Genomic DNA, 13,780 nt, shown 5'->3' with positions numbered 1-13,780 from the left:
ATAATAATGATGATGATGATGATGATGATATTGTGATTGTTCTCATGTGGCTGCAGTGTCAAAGTATTGTAACGATCCCCCGATATTGTTTTAGGAGAAAAACTGCTAAATGTAAACAGTTGCATTGTGGGGAATGATGTTAAATGTGGGTGTGCAACCACTGGGGGCACTTCTGCGGGAAATGATGGGGCGACTGTGTCTGGGAATATGTTGAAGAGATCGTACGGGCGCTAAGCAGGCTGGGAAGGCTGGCTGTAGGCATAGGTGAAGGAATGTTGAAGGAAATGGGTTCCTCGGACCGAAAGCGTTATTTCTTTGGTGCTGGTGTTGAAATAACTCGTTCGAACGCTGCCTCCACGTTCTTCTTCACCCCATTTAATCCCACGGCGCTGCGCGCCACAGTATCAAGAAGTTCCACTATCGTCCGCTTTGCTGCAATATAATCGTTCGTGTCACAAGGACGTAGAACTTCATGATAGTTTAGTTGACTCGTCGTGTATCTGCAATAAAAGCCTCTGGGCGCCCCCCGTGTTTTTTTTAACTTGTTTGGTAATGTTGATATTTTCGATTCCCCAACAACCAAGAAGTTGTTATGCCACTGGCCCCCAGTGACGGGAATCATTTGCCTGTCCAACCAGGCTTGCCACATAATGTTGATGTCAGCTGTTTTGTAAGAAATTAATGGTTCACTATCTGGATGTTCGCGGGAATATTAACTTTGCGAATTGTTATGACACTGGCTGACCTCCTTCTTAATTTATGCCACGAGTCCCCAAGATGTGGATAGTTCGGACTAAGTCTGTATTTAAACGGCACAAACCTTCGTCCGTGTGTGGGGGGGGTAAATCGGCTGTTGATCTGCACTTCTGCTTTTGCTGTTACGCAAATTCAGTTTTTTCCTCTGATGAGGCGTTACTTCCCTTACCGTCGAGAGCAAAAAAAAAAAAAAACGAAGGGTCAGCAAAGTGTGGCAGATTTTCAGGTGACAGTGAGTGAAACACAACGTGACCGGTGCTGATGAAGCTCCGAGCAGCTCTCGTGCCACTCACTTCCTCCGCTTCATAGCCACGTGACTTCGTATGAACTCATCCGAACGCAATATAGATTCGTAAGTTATTTACCAAGGCGAATTAAACCCATCACCTACACTTGATTTAAACTAATGATTAAATCATTTCAAATATAACCACGCATTCAAGGATAAAACAGCACTTTAGGGGCTTATATTAGGTTTTTGTCGCTTTATTAGAAAAAAAAAAAAAGTGCAAATATTGCACTGGACTGGTACAAACACTTGAGAAATCTGCTACTTAACAAAACCATATCGCTACTTTCATTCTTTTCGTCAACAGCTGATTTTAAAGGTATGATTCCTCATGTGACCTTATTTAACTGCGTAATAATAAATGCACAAATTTAGACACTGGCATTGTTCTCATCTTTATTACATTTTTAGTTATCGGACCTCTGGTTACCCTTTCAGGAAATTATCAGAATGAATTTAGAATTAACTCTAGGCCACTTCGGGCTTCCCGAAAGACATTTATTCATTTACGGACTCGTTTTGGCGGGAAACAATTCTTCAGCCCACGTGACTCCCCCCCATCACGCATCAATCCTGCATACATGGGGGTTCAAGCTTCCAAGCCCGTTATTCCTTATTTTACTACAAGCTGAGCATAATTTGCGTTTGGAGAATTAAGTAGAAAACACGAGCCAGCATTACATAACAATGTTCATTTTCCACTGTAGTTCTGTACAAAGCACAAGCCTGATGTGTTGCGCACAGGACAAAGAAGCTCTGTGCCGCCATCTTTCTCCGCCTCAAATTACAGAACATTTTCAACATTGTTTATTTAGTCCAAAGTAAAAAGCAAAGTTTAAAGTAAATTACAGAAAAGGGTAAAAACGGGGCAAAACTCAAAATATGGAGAAGTCGACTTTCGAAATCATACTGTTTTTTAAACATACTCTGATTTAGGGTAAAAATCATCCATAGCATCTCCTGTAACAAGTGCTTTTGTGCTTTGCCACTAAACTCACCCTTCCAGAACTGTGCTATCCAGGTTCATTTTCCTGTAAAACCCTCCAAAAGTGGTTGCTTCCTCTGCTTTTTCTTTTGGTTGACTAAAGGAGCTTGATTACTTTCTGGCTGGAACTGGGATTCAACTGAAAGATATCCTCAAAGGAAATGTTAGTTTTTGTGAATAAAACTAAGCTATGATCAAGTTTTAACAACACAGACCAGTGTTTAAGTTGGTCTGTTGCACATTAAATCCCACCAGAACATTTCCAAGCATGTCTCAAGCTAAAGTTAAGTCTGAAATACATTTTGCATTAACACAGAAAAGACATTTTTGCAAACCCCAATTCCATCTAAACTTTGTGACACAATTTGTCTCAACTGGACAGACGTCAGTCTGAAACCTTTCAGTTTCTATCTCACAGCTGAGAACCGATCACCGGAGTGCGACAAACACTCCCGCACTCACATAACTGCTGCCAGAAGGTTCTTCAAAAGGACAGTGATCTGATCACAGTATTTACTGTAGTTTGTGATCATGATCTGAGAAAGGCAGCAGAACGAGTAAATCACACTTCTTCAATCTGCTGACCTGCAACTGGAAGCCCCTAACAAGACCTGCAATGACCACAAAAGTAGAGTGAGTTAGGACCAGTGGCTGGACTTCCTCAGGGAGTGGCAGGCCTCTAGGGCCCCCTCAGTCTATGTGCTGTCCCACGATTCTTCTCTCAGTGGCCTTGCATGTCTGTGGTGTTCGGACTCTGTCCCACAGCAGCGGTGAGATACTGCCAGCTGAGAGCGGCCAGCAGCATGGCAGCCGACAGGTAGACCGGAGACAGGTGGTGGGCACGTGACCTCAACGTGTCCTGGGGCATAGCCTTCTCACGGATCCGCTCCAAGATCAGCAAGGTCTTGTCTCTGGAAGGATCCGTTTGGGATACCTTCTGGAGTATCTGTTTGAAGCATCCAAGAAAGAAGAACGAGTCTGGTAATGTGTCTGTGCGAACAGCCGTTTTACACCTTAACATGGCAACAAAAGAGACGTGGTCTTTTTTTACACTGAAATTTAATAAGTAGCTTTACTTAATATACTTCTTCAATGATTTTTAGTAGGTGAAGTGTCACCATCGCCTTTGAGCAGAGGGGTTCTTGGCATTTTCTAGAATCTGATGGAAGCCAAGGACCCCTCAGAGAAAAATGCCCATAAATTCAGAGAAAATACTATTTTTGCACTTAAAATGTATTACCTTAATGCAGCATTATGTCACTAGTAGTTACAGCATGGTAACATTATTACTTAGTTTTTGAAAAATTTAGGTAGACAGCACTGCTATTTTCTAAACAAACCTGCGTATCCTGGGCCCCCTGAAGCCCACCCACAGATGCTGAAGGTGTCCACAAAAGCCAGGTTAAAAGCTCCCGACACTGAAGATTAGACTCACCTCCTGGCTGTACTGAGAGATGATGGCTTGGACTGCACCCATGTTTGTGGCCTCCATCATGAGGGTGACGGCTTGGCCCTTGCGAATCTTAACCACTCCCTGAAACACTTGGGAGTTGTTGTAGCAAGCAGAAAGGGTCGCCATCGCCATCACCTGGGGAGGAAGAGAATATACTGATGGTTTAGTTTGTCATTTCCAAAGGATTTTTTTTATGGTTAAATACCTGCATTTTTTTCCCCCATAACAATTTAAAAACAACAAGTACTTACTAACAATTCACTGTTTACACAATTCAAGCTTCAGCCAAGTAACAGCATCCAAATCAAAAACATCACACTTCCCATGAAGGCAATGAAAGTAAGGTACTGCTAATGACCTGACCACTCCAAAACAAAAACAGCAGCCATGGAGCTTTACACAGCTCTTCCCTCGTGGCTTGAGTGAAGAGAGACAGCAGTGCTGAGACCAACCTGGGGGATTGCACAGAAGTTGAAAACGCTCTGATTGCGGAGACGTGAAAGGTAGGTGATGACATCGGGGACGTGGCGAAGAGCATCTGTCACCAGCAGGTTGAGGCAAGCGAGGGCAGACTCCAGGTTCTGCGGCAGGGCCAAGTCCTCCACCTGCGCTGCAAACTGGCTCCAGGCCTACGTAATCAGTGAATAAAAATTTAGAGCCTGGCTTCATTTATTAAAAAAACGTCTGACCGTAAGAATTTAAAAAAAAAAAAACAACTATGTTTACAACCAAAAAAAAAAAAAAAAAAAAACCTAATCCAAATACTATTTATTATTACTGCTATTTATCATTTGGGTTACGCCAAATACAACGTTGTAATAGTAACAAATAAGAGAACCAAGTTTGCATTATTAAGATATCTATATACAATTTATGTAACTTGCTACTGATGAAAAAAATATGATTTAAAATTTGATGTCATATTACTATGATTGACCCCAATCGACCAACTGGCCAAGGCCAAATAGCTTGATACACCTCTTTTGGCCAGAAGGACCGGCCCTCCCGCTGGTCTTCCAGGTAATCACGAATGATGTTTGTCTTCTGCAGGAACAAGCCCATGGAATTGGCTAGCTCGGTGTCTCGTCCAACCTCGGGATCCTCCAGCTGAGAGGCAGAGAAGAGGCGCGAGAGCCCGATTCCCACCAGGCCAGCCACATAGTGGCAGTACTGCCAACAAAAGCAGGAGAACAAGTTGGGGATCAACTTAAAATGTGTTCTAAAACAGCAGTACATTTTAAATATACTTATTACCATTCCTGTCAAGTACATATCTGCTATCTCTTGTACGTATTTCAATCAAACGCATCGATATTCTAACTTGTGCCGATATATCATTAAGATGATTAATATTCTGATCCGGTATTAACTGAATTTCGGTGCCAAATGAACTCAGCTTATGTCAATTATACCGCATTCACCCATCGGGCACTCTCAAATGACCCGTCTTACAAACTGTTGGGACACCATCTTATAACACATCGAAACTACATTTCCAAGTTTCTAAAGTAAAGCGGGGATGCAGCAGATTTTGACGGGGCTTGCTCTCTGGTGGGTCTCGGGTTCGAGTTCTGCTTGGGGTGCCTTGCGACAGACTGGCATCCCGTCCTGGGTGTGTCCCCTTCCCCTCCAGCTTTGCGCCGTGTGTTGCTGGGATAGGCTCCGGTTCACCGTGACCCCACTCGGGATAAGCGGTTTTAAACTGTGTGTATGTGTTTCAGAGAAATAAAAAGGCAATAAAAATGCTTTGTAAATTTGCATTATATAGGTAATTCTTGTACTTTTACCCTCAACTTCCATCACGCCTTAAAAGTTCTTAGACACAAGCGACGATTCCTGTAAAGACTTATTTTACAGCCATTATAACAAGCAAAAAACGAATAAATTTCCCCTTTAGATTCAGCTGTATTAATAATAATTTCTGTTGCATTGTTAGTATTGCAGCATTAACAATGCCAGAAACTCTGAGCCCAGCTCCGAATGAAATAACTGGACGAGTCCCAGAACACATGTGCAAGACACCTAAAGCTCATCTGTGGTGCGACATCATGTGGCGCTGAGCATTACCTTGTCCCACTCCTTCATGGAGCCCACTCTTTTCTCCAGGAACTCAGCCATCCCAACCCCCATCCGGTGGCAGATATCGGATATGACATCGCGGTATTCCTGGCCCAGGTTGCGGAACTCCACGGAAATCTGCACGGTACCAACAAGAGCAGTGTTCCAGGACGTACGGCCACAGCGACACAGAAGGACACTGACTGCAGAAGACTGTGGATAGGGCCGAGTTTACACAGACTGGACATCCTGACATTAGCGTTTCATCAGAGCACACGGTTAGAGAACAATATAATGAAAATACCACATTTTGGCCCTTCCTGTTACACTCAAAGGACCCAGGTCTTGATCTCTTTTGCTGTAGAACCCTTGATCAAGGTACTTACCCTGAACTGCTCCAGTGAAAATTGCCCTGCCGTATACATTTACAAAATCACTAAATAGCTTAGCATCAACTACACATACACACACAAGTGTAAAATTACCAACTGTCACACCGTCCAGTGCTGCCATGAGACCTACACCCACGACAGGACTGGCCGCTGCCTGTACAGCGCAGAGCCACTGACCGTGGGAAAGTCCTCCAGGACCTGGCGGTCCTTCTCCCGACTCTCGGTGAAACACCACTCGGCCTGGTAGAGGAAGGAGTGGAAATCGTGCAGCAGCGGCACTTTCTTCTCCAGCGGTATGCTCATATCGTCCTCCACGGTGTCCAGAGCACGCAGCACCAGGTAGAAGATGCAAACGGCATGGCTGGGGTTGAAGTGGAAGGAGAGAGGGGTCAGCTGTAGGCAGGGAGGATGCCAAGGACACACACAGACACTGAGAATGGGACCACGTGTCGACCAGAAGCCAGGTTAAACAGCAGCTGCAAAGAAGCTGAACAGACTTTACACAACGTGAGAGAACTTCTGACAGTACTCACACTATGTGGGTCAGTGTGCTGTAACCAAGGACAACCTCCTAGCTATACAGCGACAAGACTTCTGCACGCTGAGCAGCTGGTTGCCCAATTTAGAGACGCTGCAGCCTGGCTGTAGGCATACTTGCCTCGCATTCCATTGGTATCCCACTACTTTACCTTACTAAATGGCCGAGGTGTTCAGCCCTGGTCTTGGAAAGCCACAGCACGTGCACGTTGCCAACACACTTCAGCACTAATGATTTCTGTACCCCGACTCCTGAACTCACTCGGCCAGCAGGCGGGGCAGTAGTTAAGGCCATGCCGCCTCTGCGCGGCGTGCGGGTTATTCATTTAGCAAACGCTTTCCTCCAAACCCATACACAAGTTAGTCTTTCGTTTGAATCCCACCCATGACGCAGCATCCTTGATGGAGGTACTAGGAATACCCTGCTATATATGAGGGTTAATCTTCGTAAAGTTGTTTATCGAACATTACAAGTCACTTTGCACAGAGATGGAACTAAACAAAAAGTTTTAAAAAGTTAATAATTAGGCAGCGGCCTCTCCGATGTCAAAGGGAAAGTGTAAAGAGTGCCACGATGTGCAGGATCGGAGCTGATGCCCTGCTCGTGTGTTCTGGCCCCTGTAAACACAGCACACACACCACACACTGCACACACGAGGAAATGCAGGGCTGAGAAATGTAGTAAACAGAGCAGTGGAAGAGCCTGGAGAAGATTATAATATGCGTGTGTGTTCAACCACTCTCTCTCTCTCTCTCTCACACACACACGCGGCGGGTCGCGATCCCTCACCGCAACTCCCCGTCCAACGCCTGGATGACGGCGGCGAAGCTGCGGCTCGTCTCGTTCAGGTAGCGGTAACAGGTCCGCAGGCTGCCGCTCATGGAGCCCTGGCACGACAAGCACAGCAAGGCGGCCTGTGGGTATCTGGCCCCGATCGGGCGGGCGGCCCGCCGTGTGCCCGCGCGCCCCGCGGGGAGCAGAGCGGACAGCGCGGGCAGCGCGGCCCGAGGAGCGGGGCCCGCGCTCCGGGGAGACACCGCCAGGGTGCGCTTGAACACGGAGAGCGGCGCCGCGCTCTTGCAGCAGGGCCCCGCCATGGGACGCTCCGCGAGCTCGGCGCGCTCGCGCTCACACCAACTCACCCACGAGCTCTCGCTCGCGGTCGCAGCAGCTGCGGGGCCACGTGGTCGCGAGGGGCTGCGGCGCTGAAGGGCACAACGACCACGACGTTTCACAGCAAACCGAAGTCAGCGCGTTCGCACCCCGCCCACTTTTCCACACACTAACTTGCTGAGGGCCACACCCCGCCCGGACACACCCCACGAGACGAATCCGTGCCCGATCCAGAAGGACGCGGGTTCGCGTTCCGCCGCTCCGCGAACCTGGAGCGAGATTCCTCCAGTGTCAAACGCGAGCAGTTTCGAAAGTTGTGTCATAATAACCTTGCAATACAGTTCTCCAAATTAAAAGTACAGTTCAACAACAATACTCGACTATCGTATTATTATTATTACTGAAAAGGTCAAGGTATTATTACGTTTACTTCGATTAATTCAGCTGATGCTTTGCTGGAAAGCGACTTGAGAATGTTATTTACGCATTACAGAAGAATTATTATTCTATTATTAATATTATTATCATTATTGTTGTTGTAATGAGCAGCGTTACCGAGGGGTGTCGTGTTCGAGCGGGAAACTTAAGGATGTTTACTGTAAATAGTTGAGAATTGTGGGTGAAATGTGAACTAGCTGTTCCACTGCTGTGGGGTCTACGGGGATTATGAGGGGGTCAGTGCCTGTTGGACGGTGTGTGAGGGGAAGGAGAGCGCGAGAAGCGCAAAGCACGCTGGGAAGGCTGGACTGAGGTGCAGGTCCTTGAGGAAAAGGGCTCCTCGGACCTACACATTATTTCCATTGGCTGTGCCGCTCTTCCAATAAACGTTCGGAATGTAAACTACATGTAATGCAATGAACGGTGTCCGTGCGTCCTTCTTAGCCCAATCCGATCCCTACATTATTATTATAGCCGTTTTCGTTAAAATTACACTTTCAATTACAAAGACATATGTTCCCATTATAAATGTGAATCGCTTTTATGTGTTTTACCTTCCTGAAAACAAGAGACACAAGGGTGTCTACGCTGTATATATGTACAATGTCGGAGTGTGAAGGAAACTCGAGGCCCGGCCGGCTATGGACACAAGGACAAGGCTGCCCTCTACCGGTGAGAGAGATACAAAAAGCCGCGGTCTCGGACGTTGATCTCGGTGCGATGGCGCTGACCGACCGCTGACCGACAACAGTGCGGCTCTCAGGCGGCCAGAAACGAGCACCGACGGTTCTCAGAAATGTTCCGATCCGCCACTCATGGCAGTGAACGAGAACCTGATGTGAAGACACGCATCCTTCGGCATGCACTGCATTTGTCTCCCGATCATAAATTCTATTTTTTTTAATCTCTAGAAAAAGTCACATTCAAATTGCATTATAACGTCTCATCGAATAATCAGAACATTTCAAAACATTGAAAACACTGAAATTTAATTGTAATTCCTCCCTTCCCTCCTTAGGGTTAATCCTGCACAAGGATTAACAATGGCATGTTGCAACGCCAGGTACTGCAAGTTATTCAAAAATGTCTTTCTTGGAAATATATTAAAATAACTCAAATCAAAGCAAAGCGAAGCGAACAACAAGATCATCGGGAAGGTCAGATACCGCTCGTCTGACGCGAGCCCCCGATTAGCGTTTCCCCCCCCGTGACCCCACAAGCCTATTACATAACACAAATCCATACAATTCAATTAACTTTTCTCCATCTAATGCTTGTTCCTGACCACTGCAAATGCTGTAACTCTCAATGATCATAATGCAAATTAAAGCCCAACCAAACAACTCGATACTACAGTATCAACAGCGTTAGCATCATATAAAACGGGATGTCTAGCATCACTTGTGGTTAAGGAACTAAAGACTTCTGTCTTTACTTTAACTAATTCACACTCCCGCAAAGTATAAATACTTTAACATTCTTAATTTAACATTTTTTGACAATCAGGAAGCTGATACCCAGTGAAAGCATCGCCCCTTCGGATGTTAACATCCGTTTTACATATAAAAAAAACAGACATATGAGATTTAACTATTCAGGTCATTCAGTTAATTAGCACTACTTTGACACACATGATGAAAGGCGACGTTAACTACTCACATAGTCCAATTTAGGCATGACAGTGCGACAGCCTCCCATTTTAAATTTGAACAGGTTGTATATTTCTTCTGGATGGCCTAAAGATTTCAGTATGTCCATGTTTGTATATCTGGCCGTAGATGCACACTGAGGGATGTCTTTTACCGGCAAGGAAACGTTGCGTCGTATTTCTGTAATTGCATCAACATCACGCCGTGTGGGGACAGTCCGGCCCACCAAACGCTACCTTGTCAATGTAAGGGCGTCATATCGACTGACGCTGATCATTGGTTTAGCAGTTATGGGCTCAGCGCAAAACAGCCAATCACTGAGCAGATGTGCTCGTGTGACGTTCCGCCCCGTACAAAGTGTCTAAAGCGGGCGGAGTTTGCAACGGTAATAACCGGTAGACGGTACCTGTGGCAGTATTACTCGGAGTGCAACACACCGCTGTAATGATTTTAAACATTTTGGCCAGATAATGCAGGAACCTGTCCTATATATCCCTATCAGCACTTCACACAGGTCTTTTTTTTTTGTACCATAGGCTAGCGTGTATAGTGATATTATTGTTATACCTGGACTGCCTTTTAACATTACATTTTTTTAGCTGACTTTTCTCCAAGGTGACTTACGACGTTAAGCTACTTCACACTTATTTACCCATTTATACACCTGCGTAATTTTACGAGAGCAATTCAGGGGAGGTACCTTGCCCAAAGGTACTACAGCTGGAGGTGGGGACTGAACGTAGAACCTTTGGGTCCAAAAACAGCAGCTCTAACCACCGGGCTACCAGCTATCCCACAATGAAAAGGAGATAATACATCATATTATTTGTCATATGGTCAAGATCTGACAAAAAAAGGACTGCCATGTGGCATTTGGACTGGGTTCAGGTGAGGGAAGGTTTCAGAAGTTCAACCTGCCACAGGAACTACTGATGCAATTCTACTCCGCAGTCATCGAGTCCGTCCTCTGCACCTCTATAACTGTCTGGTTCAGCTCAGCTACGAAGTCAGACATCAGAAGACTGCAGAAGATAGTTCGGACTGCCGGAAGAATCATCGGCACACCCCCCCCCCCAGCTCTCCAAGAACTGCACTCGTCCAGAGTCAGTAAAAGGGCTAGCAAAATCATTCTAGACCCCTCACATCCAGGCCACTTCCTCTTCGAACCTTTGCCATTTGGCCGACGCTACAGAGCACCGAGCACCAGGACAGCCAGGCATAAGAAAAGTTTCTTTCCTCAGGCCATCTACCTCATGAACACCTAAATCTCTCCCCTAGAGAGTAAACCAGTGCAATACATAATGCTATTTATATTTATAACTTTTTATCACATCATATCTCTTCTCACACTCCCTTGCATTTGTAACTAGTGACTATTTTTGTATAAAATATTGGGTACTGTATATTTTTATATATTTTTCATCCCCTATTCACATACTCTATCTTCTCATCTATCTTGCCACTGTCATTCTGTCTGTGCTGTGGAAGTTCCTGTCACCAAGACAAATTCTTTGTATGCGTGAACATACTTGGCAATAAAGCTCGTTCTGATTCTGAGAAATGAGCCTGAAAAAAGTTGTTGCTTTGAAATCTCAACTTTCACTTTATATGACTGTTATGAGCCAGATGTTATATGTCAAATATACATATTCTTTTCTATATTTATACATCTACACACACACACATACAGTATATATATATAGACTGAACTAAAGCACATAACTTATTAAATACAATAAGAAATGGTCACGAAAAACACAGTTCTGTTTCCTAGGGCATTGCACCGTACATCACTTCTGTTCCACTCCTCACTCTATACAGACAACATCCCTGCAGACTTCATAAAGGCTTATATAAATTCCATGCTCCCAAATACCATCGCTAAACCACAATGCCATTGACAACTGGTCACCCTCCTCCCTTGTTTACTCAAAACAGCTGAATAAATAATGCATCACCAGTCCTCCTCTGAGAAGAAACCAGGATCCTCTCCCATCTGCCTTTGAGACAGGGCACTCTAAAGATACCGTCCTCCTAAAGCGCACTTTCAGCTTGGGCCGAATCTCTCAACCATCCCCATTCTCTGCGACCCGTTATAAGCCTTTGACACCATTAACAACTGTCTTCTATTCACTTAAGAATCTGCATTGGTGAAACACCTAGCTGGCTAGAACTTTATCTTTAAGACCTTTTTTGTCTCCTCATGTCCTCTTCACAGGTGTACCTCAGGTATCAGTCTTGGGACCTGTTCCCTCCACTACACATTAACTCCCTAGGTCCCTCATGACACCTCACAGCTTCTACAATTCACTTTTTCGATTAGCAAGGAAAAAAGTATTTCGTCGCCAAGTTGTTGACCGCACAAAAGCAGGAGTCTTTCTGGTAGAAAACTTGCACACCAGCTCCGTTGGACAATCAAGCAGTGACTCCAAACTCCTGTACGGTGCGCCTAAGTAAAGCTGGATTGGTCGCTACGTTGAAACGTCATTACGTAGTACGTGCGAGGTTGGAAACGTCGTGACGTAATGGTATGCGACACATGAAGTGATTATGGAGTAGGTGGTGTTCTGTGCCTTTCTAACAAAAGTTTGTGAAGAACTGGACGGTTAGCGCAGCGCTGGGACACCGTGGCTACGCTATTCAGGAGATAATGGGCAAGTCGCAGGATTTAAGCGACTTTCAGCGGGGCATGGTAGTTGGAGCCAGACGCAGCGGTATGAGTGTGACAGAAACCGCAACGCTGCTGGGCTTCTCGCGCACCACCGTGTCGCGGGTTTACCGAGAATGGTCCACCATGCAGAAAACGTCGAGCCAGCGGCAGTGCTGCGGCCGCAAAAAGCTGGTCGATGAAAGGGGACAGAGGAGGATGAAACGCATCGTGCACAGCACCAGGCGGGCCACCGTGAGCCAGCTGACCGCCGAGTACAACAGCGGTGTGGAGAGACGCATATCGGAGCGCACGACCCGGCGCACGCTCTCGCGGATGGGCTACCGGAGCCGACGGGCCGGTCGAGCTCCTCCCACGGCTGACAAACAAGACAGTTCGGCTGTGCAAACAGAGAAAAGTGGGGGATCGCAAAAGCACCAAGTGGTGTCTGATGTAGCCCTAGACCCGCCCCGCGGAGGCCCACCTCCCTGACTGAGTCCCCACGTGACGGCCACCGCGAGACACACATGTCCTCCCATTCCGATCCCGCCAACACCTCACACGGCAGTTGGGTTGAACCCCACGTGACCTATTTATAGGCGTTGGAACGCAGCGCATCCTTTGTATTGTTCCGCAGCATTGACTCGTGAAGCGTCTGGGAGAAGTGCGTGAAACGCGAGCTTTGTAACACAAGGTTCGGACTTGTGTGATGACGTGGTCCTGCAGAGCATTTCAGGGGTGCTTCGGAGCTAATGCGTGTGTATATGTGGACCTTCTGTAGTGTTCACGCTCAGGTCCTGACACACAGTCGAGGTGTGCCTAATAAAGAGGCCAAATAGTCAATGTGAAGCTCTTGCTTGGGTGGAGGTTCTCGGTTCAAATCTTACTCCTGCTGTAGTGCCCTTGATCAGTACCTTGAATTACTGCAGTGGAAAAAAAAGCCTCTGCCGTATAAATGGGTAAAGGTGACCGAATACTGTAAAATGCCTTGGACAAAGTGGATCAACAAGTGTACAGTAACAGTGTGGTAATTATTTTGCGTTGTGTCTGTGCTTGTTTACTTGCAATCTGGAGCAAAGTGCTGTGTAAATGAGTACATAGCCAAAGCCAGCAGCTAAATAAATAATAACCCTAATCTTAATAAAGGGTATACTGTTATAAGGGCAATCTGTACAGTTTCAACAAGGTAAAACTGGCGAGCTCTTCCAGGTAGTTAAGATTTTTCAGTTTGTTATTTTTTCAAAGGGGAGACTGAATGCAGCCACCCACTGCTGGTCTAAAATAAAATACTTTGAGATTTGATTTGGTTATTTGCTGTAGTGTTAAGTTAATTTTATAAATTACTGAAAAGTTGCACTTTCATAACATTTGAAAAAAAATAGTACGTTTATAGCTGTTAACATAAACACCATGAAACACACATAAGGTAATGCAACTATTAACTGACCATTGGATAAGTAGA

General features: G+C 45.8%; 1 protein-coding gene across 3 annotated transcripts; it reads right to left on the bottom strand.

Annotated features, from left to right (window-relative positions):
• Positions 1 to 1,427: 1,427 nt before the first annotated feature.
• On the bottom strand, positions 1,428 to 12,104 carry fdft1 (farnesyl-diphosphate farnesyltransferase 1). Of its 3 annotated transcripts, none has more exons than XM_018735292.2 (8): positions 11,860 to 12,104; positions 7,261 to 7,358; positions 6,111 to 6,294; positions 5,551 to 5,679; positions 4,462 to 4,653; positions 3,936 to 4,112; positions 3,466 to 3,618; positions 1,428 to 2,976 (listed from the first exon to the last, which is right to left on the bottom strand). In XM_018735292.2, the coding sequence occupies exons 2-8, from the start codon at positions 7,350 to 7,352 to the stop codon at positions 2,752 to 2,754; spliced, it is 1,152 nt and encodes a 383-aa protein (XP_018590808.1). In that variant the 5' UTR covers positions 7,353 to 7,358; positions 11,860 to 12,104; the 3' UTR covers positions 1,428 to 2,751. The 3 variants fall into 3 exon arrangements, with proteins under 3 accessions (XP_018590808.1, XP_018590807.1, XP_029110927.1); XM_018735291.2 differs by lacking the exon at positions 11,860 to 12,104 and adding an exon at positions 9,682 to 10,636; XM_029255094.1 differs by lacking the exon at positions 11,860 to 12,104 and having other exon boundaries at positions 7,261 to 9,665.
• Between the last annotated feature and the right edge of the window lie 1,676 nt (positions 12,105 to 13,780).

The sequence above is a fragment of the Scleropages formosus genome, chromosome 1 (genome assembly GCF_900964775.1).
Source record: "Scleropages formosus chromosome 1, fSclFor1.1, whole genome shotgun sequence".
In the NCBI taxonomy this organism is placed as follows: domain Eukaryota; kingdom Metazoa; phylum Chordata; class Actinopteri; order Osteoglossiformes; family Osteoglossidae; genus Scleropages; species Scleropages formosus.
The sequence above is the reverse complement of the archived record's forward strand: the minus strand, read 5'-3'. Positions and strand labels throughout refer to the sequence as shown.